This window comes from Lissotriton vulgaris, chromosome 6 (assembly GCF_964263255.1).
Source record: "Lissotriton vulgaris chromosome 6, aLisVul1.2, whole genome shotgun sequence".
NCBI classification, from domain to species: Eukaryota; Metazoa; Chordata; class Amphibia; order Caudata; family Salamandridae; genus Lissotriton; species Lissotriton vulgaris.
The window spans coordinates 17,029,975-17,053,123 of NC_141694.1; the positions used below are offsets into that span (position 1 = coordinate 17,029,975).

Sequence of the window (23,149 nt, forward strand, 5' to 3'; positions counted from 1 at the left end):
GCCCTGTCTAGGTGTTGTATAGCTTGTACAGGGGGCGGGTACTGGACAGAGGAGGACGGAACCACCATCGAATGGGTCAGGTTCTTAGCTATGGGTGGGGATGAGTAGCTATTAGTGGTAATCATTACGTGGTTCTGATCGCTTGATCGGGGTGTTTGATCTACTGTTCCCAGTCAGTCCACCTGATCTAAGCATCCAAATCTATTCATGGTGTGTACACCTTCCCACCCATCATTGGCGTGTTGCCATCCCTGCATCTGGCCCTTCCATCTGTGGTTGTGGATAGTGGTCCAAGCCCCAGGATACTCTACTAGCTGTTTTGGAGGGTAGAAGAAGGTTAGGGGTTTGGTGACAATGGTTTGTTCAGTCACGTATTGGTCCCACGTGGTAATGAGGTGGGCTGTATGAGGGTCTGCAAAAGACACCACGATACAGTCTCCTGATATCGATTTGTGGGTACGGCCCACCCAAGGGACTCTCCTGACCATTAGTACCCTACTCCTATTAGGGTGAGGGATCTGCCTATTAGTATTCAACCAGTGGATCACTTTGTTTTTTAAGGACCACTGGGTTTCAACAATATCCGGGGCAAGCGGTGGTACCGCTGCCAAGATAACCACATAGGGCCCAGCCTCAGGGGGAAGATCAATGTAGCCTCCGCGAAAGTTCTGGTGATTTGGGTGTAAATTTGGTATGCACTCTGGGAGAAGAGTGATGGGATTATTCGCCTTCTGCTCAGGTCTAGGAGGGGGTTTGGGCTGGAGAAGTTTTTTAGGGGGTTTTTCCTCTATTTTTGGGGGGTTAGCAACGACATTTGCAAGTGTCCTCGGTTTGGGGATTGGGGTCGGCTTGGATAACGGGGGGGGTACGGGTGCAGGGAGAGTCAAAGGGGCTGAAGAAACCACCTTAGGCGCTGTAGCTGTTTTAGTGCCAATATTAGAGGCTGGAGCAAGTTGGATGCCGGGATTTCTAACCAGAGGTGGACTCTCATTGATATGGGGATGTGCGGCTTCCAGCTGTTTTAGGCTAAGCGTGGCCAGGGATACTAGCGTTTTATCCATCTCGAGTAAGTGACTCTCAATACGTGACAGTCTGAGTTCGAAAGGTGTCAATAATTGTTTTAAGGTGACCCAGACTGTCTGAAGAAAATCTTCGTCATCACCCACTTTATCCTCGTTCCTCTCTATCTTGTTTAACCCTCCCACTGTTGGATTATCTGCAGGGGTAATGGGATTCTCTACCACAGGAGCCATAGTGGGGTTACTATTCCCCCCTATTTGGTGGATAGCTGGGGGTGGTGTTTGTTTATGATCCCCTACATTGGGTAACGGTCTTCTATGGTTGAAAAACTGCTGCCTTGCAACTTTGGCTTTTTTACGAGCATAGGCAGATTTTACATTGTTTTTCTTCCTCGGTGCTTGGCGACCTGGGTTTGTACTTTTTGGTACAGAAAAAGAGGGAGCAGTTATAACCGGGAAGGTGGTGGGATTTCCCTGATCATTGGGTGGGTCACTTTCATTAGGTTGGACGGTCATGGGGAGAAAATAAATGAGGAGTCTAATGCTGGAGGAGAGGAAGGAAGGGGGGAATGATGGACGTCGGCAAGGATCAATAAAGGGGGCGGACGTTCCACCCGTTGGGGAGATGCAGCAGCCGCGATATTTCCCAGGGAGGATTTTTTAGAGTTAGCAAATGTTTGGGAAAGTCTGCGTGCAGCATCTAACTCGATGGAGACCCTCTTCTGCATTTTTGAGATTTCAGCATCTATTGCCAGGTTTGTTTTTACGAGGAAATCGTCCAAGGTACCTTTTGGCTTGGTTAAACCCAGCGCGGTCTTACTGCGACTCCCCCGGGTACACATAATGCGTGACAGTTGCAGTTTCTATATAGTGCTCGCTAGAGTCAATGCCCAGGGACGAAAACCTTGTGGAGAGCCAAGGAGGGTGGGCCAGGCCAGTCCTCTTAGGCCTCGAACGGCCTCAAACGGTCCCGCCCTTGTCCCGGGCTTCTCCCGGCGCCCTCCCGCGCGCTCCCGCGCTGCGGGGATGACACTCCTCTTTTGTTGCTGACTGGTTGGACTCTAGGGGCGGAGCCGGCAGGGAGAGCAGCCCAGGTGACCACGGGCGCGCGGGGGCTCCTGGAAGTTGGAGTCCCCCGCTGTGGCTCGCAGCCCTGCCGGTTGGAGAAATAGCACACCTGCTTGCCTTTAAGGGTGCTCCTGGCCGCGAAGCGGGACCCGCGAAGCGGGTCCGGCGAGGGGCAGCGGCGGGAGCAGGCAACAGGCAACACAGGCAGCAACGACCGCCCTCAGCTCCTTCCTGGTCACTGGAGCAGTAGGTCCGTGGTTTGCCAAGTGAAATCCGCAGTCTCTGGTATTGGACGCAGCTTTGAGTGTCCTGGTGGGGGCGGAGCCGGCAGGGAGAGCAGCCCAGGTGACCACGGGCGCGCGGGGGCTCCTGGAAGTTGGAGTCCCCCGCTGTGGCTCGCAGCCCTGCCGGTTGGAGAAATAGCACACCTGCTTGCCTTTAAGGGTGCTCCTGGCCGCGAAGCGGGACCCGCGAAGCGGGTCCGGCGAGGGGCAGCGGCGGGAGCAGGCAACAGGCAACACAGGCAGCAACGACCGCCCTCAGCTCCTTCCTGGTCACTGGAGCAGTAGGTCCGTGGTTTGCCAAGTGAAATCCACCTCCAGCCTCTGTCTGTCACTCAACTAAAGGACATCCTCAACAACACAGACAAAGCCATGCCTCTCAACTAAAAGACTTCCTCAACAACACAGACAAGGCCATGCCTCTCTCTGCCACTCAACTAAAAGACTTCCTCAACAACACAGACAAGGCCTTGCCTCTCTCAGCCATGCAACTTAAAGACATCCTCAACACGGACAAGGTCATGCCTCTGTCTGCCACTCAACTAAAAGACATCCTCTGCAACATAAACAAGGCCATGCCTCTCTCTGCGACTCAACTAAAAGACATCCTCAATATCACAGACAAAGGCATGCCTCTCTCTGCGACTCGACTAAAAGACATCCTCAACAACATGGACAAGGCCATGCCTCTCTCTGCGACTCAACTAAAAGACATCCTCAACAACACGGACAAGTCCATGCCTCTCTCTGCGACTCAATTAAAAGACATCCTCAACAACATGGGCAAGGCTCAGCCTCTCTCTGAGACATAACTAAAATACATCCTCAACAACACAGATAAAGCCATGCCTCTTTCTGCCACTCAACTCAAAGACATCCTCAACAACACGGACAAGGCCATGCCTCTCTCTGCCACTCTACTAAAAGACATCCGGACAATGCCATGCCTCTCTCTGCCATTTAACGAAAAGACATCCTCAACAACACGGACAAAGCCATGCCTCTCTCTGAGACTCAACTAAAAGACATCCTCAACAACACGGAGAAGTCCATGCCTCTCTCTGCGACGTAACTAAAAGACATCTTCAACAACACAGACAAGGCTGTGCCTCTCTCTCTAACTCAACTAAAAGACATCCTCAAGAACACGGACAAGGCAATGCCTCTCTCTGAGACTCAACTAAAAGACATCCTCAACAACACGGACAAGTCCATGCCTTTCCCTGCGACTCAAGTAAAAGACATCCTCAACAAAATGGACAAGACACGCCTCTCTCTGTGACTCAACTAAAAGACATTCTCAACAACAAGGCCATGCCTCTCTCTGCAACGCAACTAAAAGACATCCTCAATATCACAGACAAAGGCATGCCTCTCTCTGCGACTCGACTAAAAGACATCCTCAACAACATGGACAAGGCCATGCCTCTCTCTGCGACTCAACTAAAAGACATCCCCAACAACACAGACAAGGCCACACCTCTTTCTGCAACTCAAGTAAAAGACATCCTCAACAAAATGGACAAGACACTCCTCTCTCTGTGACTCAACTAAAACACATTCTCAACAACACGGACAAGGCCATGCCTCTCTCTGCCACGCAACTAAAAGACATCCTCAACAACACGGACAAGGCTGCGCCCCTCTCTCTGCGACTCAACTAAAAGACATCCTCAACAACACGGACAAGTCCATGCCTCTCTCTGCTACTCAATTAAAAGACATCCTCAACAACATGGACAAGGCCATGCCTCTCTTTGTCATTTAACTAAAAGACATCCTCAACAATACGGACAAGTCCATGCCTCTCTCTGCGACGTAACTAAAATGCATCCTCAACAACACAGACAAAGCCATGCCTCTCTCTGCCATTCAACTAAAAGACATCCTCAACAACACGGACAAGGCCATGCCTCTCTCTGCCACTCAACTAAAAGATATCCTCAACAACACGGACAAGGCTGTGCCTCTCTCTCCTACTCAACTAAAACACATTCTCAAGAACACGGACAAGGCAATGCCTCTCTCTGCGACTCAACTAAAAGACATCCTCCGCAACATAGACAAGGCCATGCCTCTCTCTGCAACTCAACTAAAAGACATCCTCAACAACACCGAAAAGGCCATGCCACTCTCTGCGACTCAACTAAAAGACATCCTCAACAACACGGACAAGGCCACGCCTCTCTCTGCGACCCAACTAAAAGACATCCTAAACATCGCAGACAAGGCCACGCCTCTCTCTGCGACTAAACTAAATGACATCCTCAACAACACGTACAAAGTCATTCCTCTCTCTGTGACTCAAATAAAAGAAATCCTCAACAACACAGACAAGGCCACGCCTCTCTCTGCGACTCAACTAAATGACATCCTCAACAACACGGACAACGCTTTTCCTCTCTCTGTGACTCAAATAAAAGACATCCTCAACAACATGGACAAGGCCACGCCTCTCTCTGCGACTCAACTAAATGACATCCTCAACAACACGGACACAGCCATTCCTCTCTCTGTGACTCAAATAAAGGTCATCCTCAACAACACGGACAAGGCCATGCCTCTCTCTGCGACTCAACTAAAAGACATCCTTGCCATCACAGACAAGGCCACACCTCTTTCTGCGACTCAACTATGGACATCCTCAACAACACGGACAAGGCTACGTCTCTCTCTGCCACGCAACTATAAGACCTCCTCAACAACATGGTCAAGACTGTGCCTCTCTCTGCGACTCAACTAAAAGACATCCTCAACAACACGGACCAGGCAATGCCTCTCTCTGCCATGCAACTAAAAGAAATCCTCAACAACATAGACAATGCCATGCCGCTCTCTACGACTCAACTAAGACATCCTCAACAACACGGACAAAGACATGCCTCTCTCTGCCATGAAGCTAAAAGACATGCTCAACAACACGGACAAGCCTATACCTCTCTCTGCCACTCAACTAAAGGACATCCTCTGCAACATAGACAAGGCCATGCCTCTCTCTGTGACTCAAATAAAAGACATTGTCAACAACACGGACAAGGCCATGCCTCTCTCTGCCATGCAACTATAAGACCTCCTCAACAACATGGTCAAGACTGTGCCTCTCTCTGTGACTCAACTAAAAGACATCTTCAACAACACGAACAAGGCCTCGCCTCTCTCGACTAAAAGACATCCTCAACAACACAGACAAGGCCATGCCTCTCTCTGCGGCTCTCTTTGTGACTCAACTTAAAGACATCCTCAACAACACGGACAAGGCCCTGCCTCTCTCTGCGGCTCTCTCTGCGACTCAACTTAAAGACATCCTCAACAACACGGACAAGGCCATGCCTCTCTCTGCGACTCAACTAAAAGACATCCTCAACAACACAGACAAAGCAATGCCTCTCTCTGCGACCCAACTAAAAGACATCCTCAACAACACGGACAAGGCTGTGCCTCTCGCTGCAACTCAACTAAAAGACATCCTCAAGAACACGGACAAGGCAATGCCTCTCTCTGAGACTCAACTAAAAGACATCCTCAACAACACGGACAAGTCCACGCCTCTCTCTGTGACTCAACTTAAAGGCATTCTCAACAACACGGAAAAGGCCATGCCTCTCTCTGCGACACAACTAAAAGACATCCTCAATAACACAGACAAACGCATACCTCTTTCTGCGACTCAAGTAAAAGACATCCTCAACAAAATGGACAATACACGCCTCTCTCTGTGACTCAACTAAAAGACATTCTCAACAACACGGAAAAAGCCATGCCTCTCTCTGCCACGCACTAAAAGACATCCTCAACAACACGGACAAGTCCATGCCTCTCTCTGCGACTCAATTAAAAGACATCCTCAACAACATGGGCAAGGCTCAGCCTCTCTCTGAGACATAACTAAAATACATCCTCAACAACACAGATAAAGCCATGCCTCTTTCTGCCACTCAACTCAAAGACATCCTCAACAACACGGACAATGCCATGCCTCTCTCTGCCACTCTACTAAAAGACATCCGGACAATGCCATGCCTCTCTCTGCCATTTAACGAAAAGACATCCTCAACAACACGGACAAAGCCATGCCTCTCTCTGAGACTCAACTAAAAGACATCCTCAACAACACGGAGAAGTCCATGCCTCTCTCTGCGACGTAACTAAAAGACATCTTCAACAACACAGACAAGGCTGTGCCTCTCTCTCTAACTCAACTAAAAGACATCCTCAAGAACACGGACAAGGCAATGCCTCTCTCTGAGACTCAACTAAAAGACATCCTCAACAACACGGACAAGTCCATGCCTTTTCCTGCGACTCAAGTAAAAGACATCCTCAACAAAATGGACAAGACACGCCTCTCTCTGTGACTCAACTAAAAGACATTCTCAACAACAAGGCCATGCCTCTCTCTGCAACGCAACTAAAAGACATCCTCAATATCACAGACAAAGGCATGCCTCTCTCTGCGACTCGACTAAAAGACATCCTCAACAACATGGACAAGGCCATGCCTCTCTCTGCGACTCAACTAAAAGACATCCTCAACAACACGGACAAGTCCATGCCTCTCTCTGCGACTCAATTAAAAGACATCCTCAACAACATGGGCAAGGCTCAGCCTCTCTCTGAGACATAACTAAAATACATCCTCAACAACACAGATAAAGCCATGCCTCTTTCTGCCACTCAACTCAAAGACATCCTCAACAACACGGACAAGGCCATGCCTCTCTCTGCCACTCTACTAAAAGACATCCGGACAATGCCATGCCTCTCTCTGCCATTTAACGAAAAGACATCCTCAACAACACGGACAAAGCCATGCCTCTCTCTGAGACTCAACTAAAAGACATCCTCAACAACACGGAGAAGTCCATGCCTCTCTCTGCGACGTAACTAAAAGACATCTTCAACAACACAGACAAGGCTGTGCCTCTCTCTCTAACTCAACTAAAAGACATCCTCAAGAACACGGACAAGGCAATGCCTCTCTCTGAGACTCAACTAAAAGACATCCTCAACAACACGGACAAGTCCATGCCTTTCCCTGCGACTCAAGTAAAAGACATCCTCAACAAAATGGACAAGACACGCCTCTCTCTGTGACTCAACTAAAAGACATTCTCAACAACAAGGCCATGCCTCTCTCTGCAACGCAACTAAAAGACATCCTCAATATCACAGACAAAGGCATGCCTCTCTCTGCGACTCGACTAAAAGACATCCTCAACAACATGGACAAGGCCATGCCTCTCGCTGCGACTCAACTAAAAGACATCCCCAACAACACAGACAAGGCCACACCTCTTTCTGCAACTCAAGTAAAAGACATCCTCAACAAAATGGACAAGACACTCCTCTCTCTGTGACTCAACTAAAACACATTCTCAACAACACGGACAAGGCCATGCCTCTCTCTGCCACGCAACTAAAAGACATCCTCAACAACACGGACAAGGCTGCGCCCCTCTCTCTGCGACTCAACTAAAAGACATCCTCAACAACACGGACAAGTCCATGCCTCTCTCTGCTACTCAATTAAAAGACATCCTCAACAACATGGACAAGGCCATGCCTCTCTTTGTCATTTAACTAAAAGACATCCTCAACAACACGGACAAGTCCATGCCTCTCTCTGCGACGTAACTAAAATGCATCCTCAACAACACAGACAAAGCCATGCCTCTCTCTGCCATTCAACTAAAAGACATCCTCAACAACACGGACAAGGCCATGCCTCTCTCTGCCACTCAACTAAAAGACATCCTCAACAACACGGACAAGGCTGTGCCTCTCTCTCCTACTCAACTAAAACACATTCTCAAGAACACGGACAAGGCAATGCCTCTCTCTGAGACTCAACTAAAAGACATCCTCAACAACACACCACGGACACGTCCATGCCTTTCCCTGAGACTCAAGTAAAAGACATCCTCAACAAAATGGACAAGACACGCCTGTCTCAGTGACTCAACTAAAAGACATTCTCAACAACACGGACAAGGCCATGCCTCTCTCTGCGATGCAACTAAAAGACATCCTCAATATCACAGACAAAGGCAGGCCTCTCTCTGCGACTCGACTAAAAGACATCCTCAAGAACATGCCTCTCTCTGCCATTTAACTAAAAGATATCCACAACAACACGGACAAAGCCATGCCTCTCTCTGAGACTCAACTAAAAGACATCCTCAACAACACAGACAAGGCCACGCCTCTTTCTGCCACGCAACTAAAAGACATCCTCAACAACACGGACATGGCCATGCCTCCCTCTGCGATTCAACTAAAAGACATCCTCATCAACACGGACAAAGCCATGCCTCTCGCTGAGACTCAACTAAAAGGCATCCTCAACAACACGGACAAGGCCACGCCTCTCTCTGTGACTCAACTTAAAGACATCCTCGCCATCACAGACAAGGCCACACCTCTTTCTGCGACTCAACTATGGATATCCTCAACAACACAGACAAGGCCATGCCTCTCTCTGCCATGCAACTAAAAGACATCCTCAACAACATGGACAAGGCCATGCCTCTCTCTGCCATGCAACTAAAAGACATCCTCAACAACACAGACAAGGCCATGCCTCTCTCTGCGACTCAACTAAAAGATTTCCTCATAAACACGGACAAGGCCATGCCTCTCTCTACAGTTCTCTCTGCGACTCAACTTAAAGACATCTTCAACAACACGGACAAGGCAATGCCTCTCTCTGCGACTCAACTAATTGACATCCGCAACCACACGGACAAGGCCATGCCTCTGTCTGTCACTCAACTAAAGGACATCCTCAACAACACAGACAAAGCCATGCCTCTCAACTAAAAGACATCCTCAACAACACAGACAAGGCCATGCCTCTCTCTGCCACTCAACTAAAAGACTTCCTCAACAACACAGACAAGGCCATGCCTCTCTCTGCCACTCAACTAAAAGACTTCCTCAACAACACAGACAAGGCCTTGCCTCTCTCAGCCATGCAACTTAAAGACATCCTCAACACGGACAAGGTCATGCCTCTGTCTGCCACTCAACTAAAAGACATCCTCTGCAACATAAACAAGGCCATGCCTCTCTCTGCGACTCAACTAAAAGACATCCTCAACACCACGGACAAGGCCATGCCTCTCTCTGTGGCTACCACGCGACTCAACTTAAAGACATCCTCAACAACACGGACAAGGCCATGCCTCTGTCTGTCACTCAACCAAAAGACATCCTCAACAACACGGACAAGGCCATGCCTCTCACTGCCACGCAACTAAAAGACATCCTCATCAACACGGACACGGCCATGCCTCTCTCTGCGACTCTCTCTGTAATTTGACAGCGATTAGATTAAGCATTAGCAGAATACATCTTAGTTCTGGTCGCTATCTTGACTCCATTTTGTATTTACGGCAGCCATCTTGTCTGCTACATGCTGCCTCGTGCTGACCATGTGCTTTGTCCTATCTTCCTGTTCACGGCGCTTGAAATCTGCCCGGAAACAAGTTATATTTAGCATCCCTCACTTTTGCGCATGCCAATTAGGGTCCACATCTGTAAAATTCTAAGTACCTTACAGAGATGACAATAGAGTGTCCAAATCAGTGATTAGTTCCAGATAGGAATGTGTTTGTCAACCCCCACAACTGTTAGCTCCTCCCACTGATCGATTGTGCCTCTCGATATTACCTTATATGTACATAAACTGTGCTCTTGTGTTTGTACCGCCTTCTTTTGAGCCCCTGTGCGGGTATAAATAAACCATGCTTTCTTGGCTCGTGGTGCTACTTCTTACAATACCGAAGGGTACTGTTTGAACCGTAGCACCACCTCATGAGGTGTAATAAATGTTACTTTTTCTATTCCAGTTTCTGTGCCAACTTCTTCCTATTGGTCTGAGGACTTTGTGCAGAGAAGGGCGAACCCCTTGCACTAGCGGGTCTAGCTGAGGCCTGCTACTACATCTCTGCGACTCAACTTAAAGACATCCTCAACAACACGGACAAGGCAATTCCTCTCGATGCGACTCAACTAAAAGACATTCTCAACAATACGAACAAGGCAATGCCTCTCTCTGAGACTAAACTAAAAGACATCCTCAACAACACGGACAAGGCCACGCCTCTCTCTGTGATGCAACTAAAAGACATCCTCAACAACACGGACAAGGCCATGCCTCTGCCTCTCTCTGTGACTCCTACTGAGCACAAGGGGCCAGGGTCTTAATCTTATCCCCACGTCACTGATTTATGTACTTTCACTTGCATGTCCAACCACTCAGACAGGAGCCCCACTACCAAAGGAAAACAGAACAAAAACCGAAGCCTTTTGACTCCCCCAATTACACTGTGGTCCCAATGACTTCACTAGTACACTGTGGTCCCCTCCACACACCTTGGCCGCAAGGTGAAATAGATGCAAATCTTAGGCCTCCCTAATTGAAAAGACCTCAGCTCCTCTTCACATCTTTTTTTGAAGAGTTAGTAGCTCACACATGGAACCTTGCAGCCCGGATGTGAGGCGGGAGACCCATTATCAAGGTGACATGAAGCATGTCACCTTCGGGTGAGTGAAGTCACGACAGAAAAAAACACTGCCACACATGACACCATAAATAAACACAAGACATATAGGGAATAAGGTATATTACATCCTCTGTACACAATTATCCCGACATGCAAAAGCACATTACATAACAAACTCTTGAAACTTCTTGGGAACATATTTTATGTACTGTGACACACAAAGATGAGTAGGATCATCCAACTCCCTACAAGCTCCTCTCATCAACCTGTATGTTCATTTGTCTTCTAGACAACAATTTTTCCGTATTCCACCACTTACCATTCTCCAATTGCATCACCACAACCACCAACGTGGGAACTGAGAACCTAATCGTACCTTTAAGAATTATGCCTGGTACTTTGACTCTTGTAAAATTACCCACAGACACATGCAATTCCCTTTTCTTCTTTTCAACATATTTGGACTGAGACTGTTCCCTTTGTGTCAAGATCAAATGCAATGTTTTCTGTGGTCTAGAAAATGTACTCATCCAAGAACTTAACAACTTGGACATTGGCACTGCAACTCTCAAAAGAACAAAAGGAGAAATTCCTGTGACGACACTGGGAGTAGTCCTCATGGGCTACAAACGTTTCCTCAGATCTTGAATGCAAACTAAACCATTGGTCAATGATATCTTGAAGTTATCCTTAATAACTCTGTTGCCTCTTTCGACAAGACCATTATTCCTTGGATGATACCACGATGTTATAGTATGGCTCACCATCAAATCCCCCAGAAATCTCTCAAATCCAAAAAATGTAAATTGAGTTCCATGGGGTGTTAGAATGTCATCAGGAGTACTCTTTCTGGCAAACACAAACAAACTCCAAAAAATAAATTACGTTCATGCTATTGGCAACATTAACAAATTTGACTTCAGGTCAACGCGTACAGTCATTAACAATATTTATATATTTACTCCCTTGCGAACAGGCAGAGGCTCAATTAATTCCAAATTAAACTTTTCCAGGCCTTCTCAGGAATAGGAACTGCATCCACAGGTCTGTAAAACAGTGACTTGAGATTTACCACTTACGGCACATGACATATACTCACAAACATAATGCTCCATACTCATTTTCAATAGATAGCTCATAGACATGTGTTGATACTTTGCAACCACGTCATCTATATCGTCATTATTGGCCCAAACTTGAGTCACACAACATTTTCTACTCACAAGTTCCTCACTCCTGTTTATAACCTCCAACCACTCTTTTTCTGATATCACCCCTTCTGTGCATCTATCTACAATGCACACTGAGACCTGATCCTGAACATATTCATCATTCTCTACTTCTGAATGCTCTGCAGGAAAATGTGACAAGAAATCTGCAAGAATATTTTTGGCCCCCAGAACATGCTTCACACTGACATTATACACTTGCAACCTCTACTGCCAGTTGGTAATCCTTGGAGCAGCCTTGCCAGCACCCTTGGCTGTAAACATTTTAATCAATGGTTTGTGGTCAACACACACTGTGGGCCCAATTCACCAAAGTAATCTGAGACAAAATCCTAATTTTACCACTTTCGGTAATCACAAAAGGCATTTAGTAGTAATTAAGTTGAGATTCCTAACTTTACTACTTCTAAACTGAGAAAAATCCTAACTTTACGACTTTTGGTATTCACAACTTTACTACTGCTAAATGCCTTAAGCTGGGGGACCACCTTAATCAAAATTAAAAATGTAGCCTGGAACTGAGATTGCAACACCCTGCCCGGCACACAGAGGTCTCCAAACACGTACAAAGGGACTATGAACCCACAACAAGCCAACTAAACTCTTGTTTGACCTGCTACTGTATTTTCTGACCCTGCACTGGTTCAGTGAACCCCACGGTTGTCCAAAAAAGCTACAAGAGTCTATGACCCCTTTGACAGAGTAAAAAAAACAGGGTATAGATATAGGTCAATTCCTGTGGCCTACTACTATTGTGCACAACTGAAGGGTATGTGCTGCGGGGTTGGCTGCCCATGGCTGGCTGGAAGCGGAGCCTGGTCAAAAGCCAGGCCCTGCACCAGCCCTTGCTGCCTAAAGCCAAAAGACATATCCAGAGGTGATTGGCTGCCGATGGTGGGTTGAGTGAAAGGCCTGGTCAAAAGCCAAGCTCTGTGGCCTATCAAGGCTGTTCAGCGGGGTTGGCCACCTGCTGAAGGCTGGTGCAGTCAACTGTTGGAAGTGGTGTATGATAATAAAAAAGGACAAAAGTTTAGGTGATTTTATGATTAGCTTTGGTCCTAACACCTCAATGTAGGTTTAAAGAACCTCAAATTCATTGGGGAAAAAGCACAGTTAAAGAGTAGTTATGATTACAAAAGAATACCTAAATGCCACTGAAACCTGCCACTTATAATTATGTAGAGCAACCGTAACTCAGGTCCTAATCATGCAGCACTTTTTACCTTTGGTTTCACCAATGAATATACATATAGATGATGAAAGAATGTGCACGCCAGAGGTTACTGCATAAAGTTTTCTTGCCCACACGTTCAAACTCTGAAGAATCTTTCCTAAAGCGCTTCCAAGAAACGGTCAACACCAGATGGTTTTCAAAAGCTCTTTTCTTTCTTAAACACATAAAGCAGACTCAACACCCAATCTGAAACTAAAAGAAAGACTGTATAGCAAAGTCAATATTATATACAATTCCTGTTATGGTGGTCAATAATTTCCTACATCATTGCTTTACAATAAAAGTTGTATCCTGAATTGCAATATCAAACACCAGATTGTCCTAATGTGGATGAAGAACTATCCATCCATGTAGGATAAGATATAAAGCTTTTGAAAGCTGGACCATAGAGATATATCCTTATTTAATTAGATGGTGTCATATTTGGGTAAGAAATTGTAATCAATACAGCAATTGGAGATGGTGTAACACAATATGACTGTATTTGATGTTACTACAGCCCACTAGGGCACTTTCCATACCTACCTGTTGTTAGTCAACCCAGGTTATCATTCATTAAATGTAGATTTCATTCTAATTAATGCCTCTCTTGCACATTTTGTTAATTAATCTCATTGGTTTGATACCATATATGTGATAAAAAAAATCATATTGACTGACTATCGAGAACATTCTATCAATGCACGCTTTTATCTTTCCTGTTTTGTTTATACACTGACACAGGAAATTGAGCACGATGAATTGAACGGTGTATAATATTGACTTTTAAGTATAGTTTTTCTTTTTTTCACATCTCCTCCCTGCCATCACCTTGAGAAAAACTCTGTGGAGTTGGAACGTGTTGGGAAGCTTCATAAACAAAGTTGCCCTGCAGTCATCTGTGAAGTGTGAATTCATTCTTCTTCTTTATGTAATTCATAGGTCAGGTTTCTGCACATGCTACGTACATGGATGGCGATAGGTGGATGTGCTTGAGTCCCAGAGTTCCAGGAGAACTAGACTAAATGTCTGAAATCCTCAAAGGCATGCCTCATAAGGGTGCCTGGGCTCATACAACAGCGCTTGCAAGCCCTTGTAAGCTATTGCAAGCCTGTGTCCAGCCCAGACAAGTGAAATATTTGGGCAAGTGCCTTTTTATCATAGTCTAGTCTCACATGGACGTCTCCTGCGGAGTACCAACGGGTGATGTGTCTATGTAAGGTGCTCATCCAAGATTGATGGGCGTGTAGTCTAGGAGCAATGCCATGTTCAGGTTAGGGGCAGCACCTAGGAATGATAGTAAATACTTCCACCCAGCATAGGATACTTTACAGTTAGGAGAGTGGGGAGAGTCTGCTTTTAAAGAAAGTTGAACATCAAGAGTGAGTGAATGTGAGATTTCCCCCTTAAACCAAACATTTATCTATCTGTCACACGCTCTGTCTTGTAGGCTGTGAAGGAAGGTGCTTACCAGTCCAATGTGGTTACACGACAGGTTGATGATCCGCAGCGTAGTGTTCTTCGACAGGACTTGTGAAAGGACAGTAGCAGTGGGCTCCGACAGCTCGTTACTGCCCAGGTTCAGCTCCACCAGGCTAGAGTTCTGCAGGAGGGCTTGGCAGATCGCCTGGCCTCCTTCATCCCCAATGCGATTGAGCCGGAGGTTCAAGGAGGTCAGTGTGGTGTTCGTGGACAGGGCATGGCCAATGGCTTGCGCCCCATGGGCCCGGATCCTGTTGTCACACAGGTTCAGCTCTTCCAGCTTACTGCTGTTCATCAGTTTCCCCACAGCCCGGGCACCGCGATCACCGATGTGATTGTAGGAGAAGTCCAGCTTGGTGAGGCTTGGGTGATCTAGCAAGCTTTTAATGAGCACCCTCGCCTTTTCGTCATCCACCTTACTCTTATGCAGCTTGAAGACCTAGACATAAGAACAAAAGTTTGTAGGAAGATTTACTCAATGCATTTGGGGTTTATTGTCTCTATATCGGCAACTGGCTGCAGGCAACAAGATAAGTACTACATATGAACACTCATGTCCTGTGCCCTTCATCTCCACAAACACAGCTCTAAATGTAACACTATGCAAAAGGTAAGTACACCTCCAGCAATGGTGGGCCAGGAAATGATGTTTGGCAGCTAGTCACTTCAGAGTGGGCTACTTGAGAAGTGCTGCAAGTGAAAGAGACATTTGGGAAAGATCTCTGAGCAGTCTGCTAGGCGTATGCCTGAACTCTCAACAGCATCAACAGAAAGGGCCTATTAAGTAAATACCGGGAAGTATGTGAGATGATTACCAATGTGCATATGTGGAAGAAGAAGGGATGAATTCAATTGAGAGGAAAGAGTGGATGATGGAATATGAAAAGGATGATTTGCTGAAAAAAGTGAAGGGGTGGATTTTGGAAGGTTGGTGTGAGAATAAGCCGGATAAGGCGGAAGTGGGAAGTTTTTGGGAGGTGAGAAATGAATTGGGTGTAGAGTACGGATTTGTGATGAGAGGTCAAAAAATTGTAACCCCACTTGGTCTTAGGAACATTGTTTTGGATTTATGTCATGAAGGACATTTCGGAATAGTAAGGACTAAAAAAAGAGTAAAAGGTTCGTATTGGTGGCCTGGGATTGATCCTGAAGTTGAGAAAAGAGTGAGGGCGTGTTGAATGTGCAAATTCAGATAAAAGTTTACATACTTTAGGACCTCAATTGATGCCTATGGAGTGTCCAGAAATGGTTTGAGAAATGTAGTGACATTTTTGGGAAAGCTGTTTTTAAAAGGATGTTTGCCTACGAGGCTTCTGAATGACAATTGAGCTAATTCTAAAGCATCTAAAGAGGAGCAGTTTTTGCAGAGAAATGCTGTACAGCATGTAAAAACGTTGGTGTATTATCCAGCTGGAAATGGTGCTGTTGAGCGTTTTAATCGGGGATCAAATGAACTATTCAGATTGCATGTGAGAATAAGAGGAAATGGCAAGTTAAGAAAATGGTATGGGGTTAGAGATTGACGCCATCTCTTTGGGGATTCAGTCCTTTTGTTTTGATGGGAAGCAAATCAGTCTGGACCCTGTGCCTCATGGGAACAGGTGAGCAAAATAACGATGGATTAAACCCAGATCTGTGACTGGGGGTGAATGTTTTGCCATTGTGCAACATTCAATCCATCATCTTGTGTGTTTTGCTGTTCACCCTATGTGGGGATGGTATGCCCAGACGTGGGTCCCGTGCTCACTAAGCCACTGGAGTCAAGCTATCCTGGCTGAAGAAGGCTGATAGCCAGAAACCGGTCCTAGGAAGCTTGTTTCCGGTCCAGGGAAGGCATGGCTTGGCAGTTCGGGCTGGACTGTTCCCATGAGGCACAGGGTCAAGGCTGATTTGCATTTGGCCATGTCTGAACTGGGGTGGCTTGGTGAGCAAAATAACAATGAATTAAACCCAGATCTGCGACTGGGGGTGAATGTTTTGCCATTGTGCAACATTCCGTCCATCACCTGGTGTGTTTTATCAGCTCTACTTGTGCCCGTTCCAAGGAGTCTCTCAACTGAGGAAATGTCTGGGGGGAGTTGAGGAACCTTATGTACGTGGACAGTGTTGTAAGTAGGAGTGAATAATACCTGATGAAGTGACAGAATGTGATCTTATCTGATGCACTTTATCTAACAAGAGCAACACGATGAAGATACATTGATCGATAAGAATATCTGACATTATTAAAGTTAACACATTATGGCCCAGATGTAGGTAAATCTGATTTAGCGACTCTAGAATACCGAATTTTACCGATTCGGTATTGTAGATTCGGTAAATCAGATATAGGTAACAAATCGGTAATTTTTCCAGAATCTGTATGATTCAGTAAATACCGATTCGGTAAAATTACTGATTTTGCAAGGGTGACAGGGTGTCACTTTGACACCCTGTTGCACCCCTGATTTTGCCTTGTGTGCCATGTTACAGAATCTGTATGATTCGGTAATTACCGAATCAGTATTTACCGATTCGGTAATTGCCATTGACTCCTATGGGCCTACAGGCCCATAGGCTGGACATCCGGCAGCTGCTGTTTTCAGTGTCACCTACATCTGTATTTACCGATTCAGTACATTTACCGATTCAGTATTTTACAGAATCAGTAAATTTACTGAATCGGTAAATTCGATTCTGTAAATTAAGCCTACCTACATGTCAAATCCCAAATACCGGTCGGTAACGGCCGAAATCAGCCATTATCGACCGGTAATTGGCGACCTACATGGGGCCCTATATGATTTGCACAAGATTTTGCAAATAAAGTCAACAATTAAATATGATGCTTTTATAAAATCTATAAAGTGGCAAAAATACAGCCATCCACTTGTTCTAATTTACCTTCAAAGATTTGCACATTTTGAGTGCTCTGGCCAGTGAGAAACAATCCCGAGAGGTGAACTCAAAGAGGTTCCATTCGAAGTTCATGCCACAGCCCCTGACTCCGTAGACCAGATGCAGCTCTTCGAGGAACGAGAGAGCGCTGGCGATAGTCCCAAAATCAAAGTGGTCGATGGAGGGCATGTCCATGGCAATGTCGCTCTCCGACTCAGACAGCTCATCCTCAGCTTCCTTCTTGTGGTTCATCTTCACGGGTGGCAGCAGCTGCCGGATGTCCAGCTTCCGGACGTGGTCCTTGCAGAGCGGAATGGCCTCTAGAATAAGACCAAGATCCGTCACATCCGGGATGAAGTTCTCAATGAGGTTCTCCAGGTAGCGCTCGAAGAACATTCTCTTCCAGCTGCCTCCATACTGGGGGAGGTCGCAGATCTGCCACTGCTTCAAGCAGCATCTCTTCCAGTAGCCCTCATCGCTGACGAGGTTGGCGGTCACTTTGAGGGGCACGGTGGTGGGCAATTTCTCAAGCACCTTCACTTTATGCTTAGGCAAGAGCTCATCCAGGATCGGTTTGTCTGCGGACAGAGGAGATGAATTAAATCTGCAACTTATGTCAATATATAAGTAAGAAATATGGTATAAAAATGGGATAAAAGCTGCCCACCATGTAATAGTGGGGCAGGTTCCATCATACCAAACCAAACCATGCTGTGAAGAATAAACCACTTTAGATGGATTTATTGTTATTAAAAAACATGCTGAATCTATGTTTAACCAAAGCAGTGTTTATTTAACAGTTCAAGGTAAATGAAACAAAATGTAGACATTTTCCTTTAACAATGGCACACTACTGGACTGCAACTGTGCTCATATCAAGCCTTGTGACATCTCTTTTTCCCAGAATGTCCATTTAATTAACATGGTTTTTCAAGAAATCCTCTGAGCTACTAATCCTTCATAGTACCAAAATACTGAGGGTTTTTGTACACTTGAAATTAGTTATGTCCCCAGGACTGAGGGATCTATCCGAAATTCTGTAAGATGCCAAACAGTTCTGTCTGGGTGCTTCCTTCACTTCTGCCTTCTAAGCAGAAGAACCCTGCTGCAGGCCTTCTATCCCTAATGTGTGAATGTTGAACAGCATGGAGTGCAGCACTCGCACAAAGAGCTGGAGGAAGGGGAACATCACACACCTCTGTATCCCCGGCTCGGTTTCTGACGCAGATATTGCGCAGGGTACCCACACCCCCTCTATGTATCTTTGTTTTTAGAACTAAGACATACATAGCAGAAGGTGAGTTTTTGAGCCACTGACTGTAAAGGTCCATCGACTGTAACTGAGAAGAAATGATAACACTGCATCGCAGGGACAGTGTTGGTCTATGTAGCCACACAATCACAATGCACAGTGTATGCCGACGGATTGGTGTCACACAGTACTGCTTGTGATTCCTTTCTGTCCCCATAATGTATTTTCCTTTCCTTCAGGTTCCTGAGTAACCTGGAGTCACACTACCCATGAGGAGCTACGTTTTCACACAAAAAAGAAAGACCACTGTTAGACCTGTCAGCCCTAGGGTGGTCTCTCTCTCTATTTCTTTCGTCCTTGCCTTATTTTTCCCACCTTTTTTTCATTGGCCTTAGGTCTCCGGGTACCTTCCCATTGCCAATCAATGCTAAGGTGCAGGTGCTCTCTACTTCAAACATGGCTGCCACTGGCCCCTGCTACTGCAGCGTGGTCTTTTTCTAGTAGCACCCTAGTTGCCAGGAGCTGGCTGGGACCCCAAACATTGTTGCAATGCCAGCCTTCCATCGCCTGCCCATAGTTAGTGGGGAAGCTCCTGGAACCTTCCAGAACAGAGGCGGAGCCTATTTTTGCCACCTCAGAGAGTGGTCACCTGACCTGGGCATATATAAGGAAGGGAGGGAAACTTTTTAGTCAGTTGGGGCATCACTGACCTAGGGGACCCACGCAGGAGATTTAGGCGGTAGGGCCTAGTCAGGGGCCTATGCCACTGGGAGTGACAGGGCTGAGGTGCTGCCTTCTACGTAGAGTGAGGAACCCTGAACTAGCCCACTGATCTGGCCCGGTGGGAGGGGAACCCAGGGACCATGTGCAGTGACCTGATGACAAGCCTTCAACTCAACCTCCCCTTCAAGAAACAAGGAACTATCCACAAGGCACCAGAACCATCATGCACCAAGAAGACCACCTATTGCTGAGGAGGACTACTGGGGATCAACCAGGTCCTGGGCTGTGCCAAGTCTGTGCCCCTCTGCCTCCACCTGGGCCCCTGCGCTGCCCTGCCTGTGCCCCTACTCTGTCCTGATTGAACTGCCTCATGTGACTGTGCTGCCTGTGGCTCAAGCGCTGTAGCCCCCTGCCGAAGAGCTGGAACCCCGAGTGCCCAGAACTGCTGTTGCGCCTTCTAGTGCTGTGCCTCTGCCGCCTACTGAAGCACTGTGCCCTTCTAGGCGCCTGGACTATGTGGCGCTGCTCCCCCCACTCACCGCTGCAGCCCGGGTCCTCGGAGAGCCTATTTGCGGGTACCGATCTACTCCCTGGGCACGGAGACGACCAGCGCTGCCTTGCACCACCACGGGGCCCCGCTGAGGCCCTCATCACCACCGCGGGCCGGCGCTGAATTGTGGCCACCTCCGCTGCCATTGACTCCGTCCTGGCAGCCCTCGGAGCCAGGAGAGGCCCGCCGCCTTGCTGAGGTAGGCCACGTTAGGCCTTGAAGTCGGGACACTCCTCCCTCGTGACGGGGGCGCCCGGCCGCGTCATTGGCCACGCCCCCGCCTAAAGCCGCGCAGCCATTAGCTGCCGTTCACCCGCCCCCGGCAGCCGCTCCCCGATTGGCCACTGTGGTTGGGCCCCTCCACCAGCCTCCTCCCGATTGGTTTCCGGGTTTGGAAGCCATGGAAGGCCCGGGAACAGCCTGGTGAGACGCTGGAGGGCTCCGTGAGAGAGCGGGAGCCCCCACCGGCCAGCGCAGGCCCCCGGCAGGCCTGGGAACACCGCCGGAGGACTCTGTCAAGAGCGAGAGCCCCCACCTGCCCGTGCAGGCCCCCAAAGGGCCTGGAATAAACCAGCAGGCCGCGTGGGGCCTGCCAGAGGGCCGGAGCCCTCCCTACCAGCAAAAGACCATCGCAAGGGGCCGGATGCAATGGTTATATCTCATGAAATGTTCATATCTGATGAACATCACTTCATTGTAGAGTTTCACATCAAGACAACGGCTGCACCCGGCCCCCTTGGCAGCCCACCTTCCCTTGGAACAAGAAGGAACTGGCAAAAACTGAATTTGGAGCAACTTAATTTTTCCTTAAAAGAAACTCTGCCCCCTTCGGCTAATATCACCACGGATGACGTGGGCAAGATCAGTACCTGGCTTACTTCTGCCATTGAGTCCTGCCTTCCAGCACGTAAATGTATACAAAAGTTCCTGCACCCTCCTGCCCCTTGGTTCAATGAAGAACTCAAAGTGGAAAAGTCACGCTGCAAAAGACTGGAGCGCATTTGGAGATCCAACTACCTGTTGGCTGATAAAGAGAACTACAAACGTGCATTACATAAATACCACACTCTATGTAACACTGCCCGGGCTAATCATGTTAATGACACGATACTGAAAGCCCAGAATCGTCCAAAAGCCCTCTTTAAGGCAGTTCAGGAACTATCGGGTATGTCATGTGCCCCCAAAGCCTCCTGCCTGAATAGCAATCAATGCAATTCCCTGGCAGAGTTCTTTACATCAAAAATTGATAACATCTACGCAGGCTTTGGCGTTTCTCCTTCCGTCTCACTTAGGCCACCATCCCAGCTATACGACCAACTCTCCACACAGGATGATCCTGAACGACTCTCTTCTCCTGGACTAGATAAATGGGAATGTATCTCCATGCCCGTCTTCCAGAAATTGTTGGCAGAGATTAAATCCGGCTCTCCATTGGATCCCATGCCTCCCCAGATTCTTTGTACTCTGGACACTGCCCCTTTGGATTGCATCTTGGCTCTTCTGAATGCATCCCTCACTGAGGCAGTGGTTCCTAATATCTGGAAGCATGCGATGGTGGTTCCATTGCTGAAAAAAGCTAATGCGGATGTCAGCAATCCTGCCAACTTCCGGCCCATTTCCTTGCTCCCCTGCCTCTCAAAGGTGTTGGAGAAACATGTCAATCATCATCTCACCACCTACATTGAATCAGCAAACGTCCTCCACCCTTCCCAGTCTGGTTTCCGCGCGGGCTTCTCTACGGAGTCCACCCTTTTGGGAGTCTCGGAGACAGTTAGGCGCCAGGTAGACAAAGGGGAGACAGTGGCACTCATCCTTCTGGATTTGAGTGCCGCTTTCGACACCGTCTCCCACAGCATCCTTCTGTCTGCCCTGAAGTCTGTGGGTATCTGCGGCCCCGCCCTTGCCTGGATCTCTGACTTTCTTTCTCATCGCACTTTCCAGGTTTTCTCCCCCTCTTCTGTGTCCACTGTTCACAATTCTCCGTATGGTGTTCCCCAAGGCTCTATTCTTAGTCCTTTATTCTTTAACCTCTATGTTAGACCTCTTGCTTTTCTTGCGGAACAAGCGGGACTTTCTATCTTTTCTTATGCTGATGATACCCAGATTATTTTTTCTCTCTCCTCTAACCAACACTCCCCTTCCTCTTCTCTCTGTGCTGGACTTACTGATATCTCCAACTGGATGCTGACTAATAAGCTTAAGCTGAACGGCGATAAAACAGAGCTTCTCCTGTTTGGGCCGGATTCCGCTCTCTGGGGCCCACAACATTGGCCTCAGCAAATGGGACCTTTACCGGTCCCAGCAACGTCAGCACGCAATCTGGGGGTCCTCTTTGATAATCAGTTATCCATGAGACAACATGTGGTCAAGGTCTCGGCCACCTGTACCACCATCATCAGGTGGCTGAGGAAGATCACATGGATGCTGCCTCCAGACACCCAGAAGTCAGTGGTCCAGGCCCTAGTGACATCGCGGCTGGACTACGGCAACGTACTTCTTCTGGGTGCCTGTAAGGAGGTTACCAGGAAGCTCCAAGTAGTTCAGAACATGGCTGCCCGTCTACTCTGTAATCTCCCGAGAACAACCTCAGTCTCTTCTTCCCTGCGTAGCCTTCACTGGTTGCGCATAGAATCTAGGACCAAATTCAAAGCACTTTGCTTTATGCACCGCATCAAAGCTGGAAAAGCCCCCCACTATCTCTCCACCTTAGTCCAGCAATACTGTCCCTCTCGCACCCTTAGGTCTTCCACTCATTGCAGATTTTCTGTTCCCCGCTTCAAGCGTGCCAGAGTCGGCGGACGTTCGTTCTCCCACCTGGCACCTGCGCTCTGGAACTCACATCCCATCCCTCTGCGGTCTGAAACATCTTACATCAAATTCCGCAAAGGTGTGAAAACCTGGTTATTTTCTCTGTAACCGACTCCTTATCTTCCGTTGTCCTCTTTCAC

At 47.5% G+C, this 23,149-nt stretch overlaps 1 protein-coding gene across 1 annotated transcript in view; it reads right to left on the bottom strand.

The window, feature by feature from the left end:
- Positions 1-23,149, bottom strand: part of DRC5 (dynein regulatory complex subunit 5) — a 106,196-nt gene that overhangs the window by 16,838 nt on the left and 66,209 nt on the right. Inside the window, exons 3-4 of the mRNA XM_086925116.1 lie at positions 17,683-18,254; positions 14,789-15,238 (exon numbers count right to left, since the gene is read on the bottom strand). Coding sequence (XP_086781242.1) covers positions 14,789-15,238; positions 17,683-18,254 — 1,022 coding nt within the window. The remainder of the gene's footprint in view (positions 1-14,788; positions 15,239-17,682; positions 18,255-23,149) is intronic.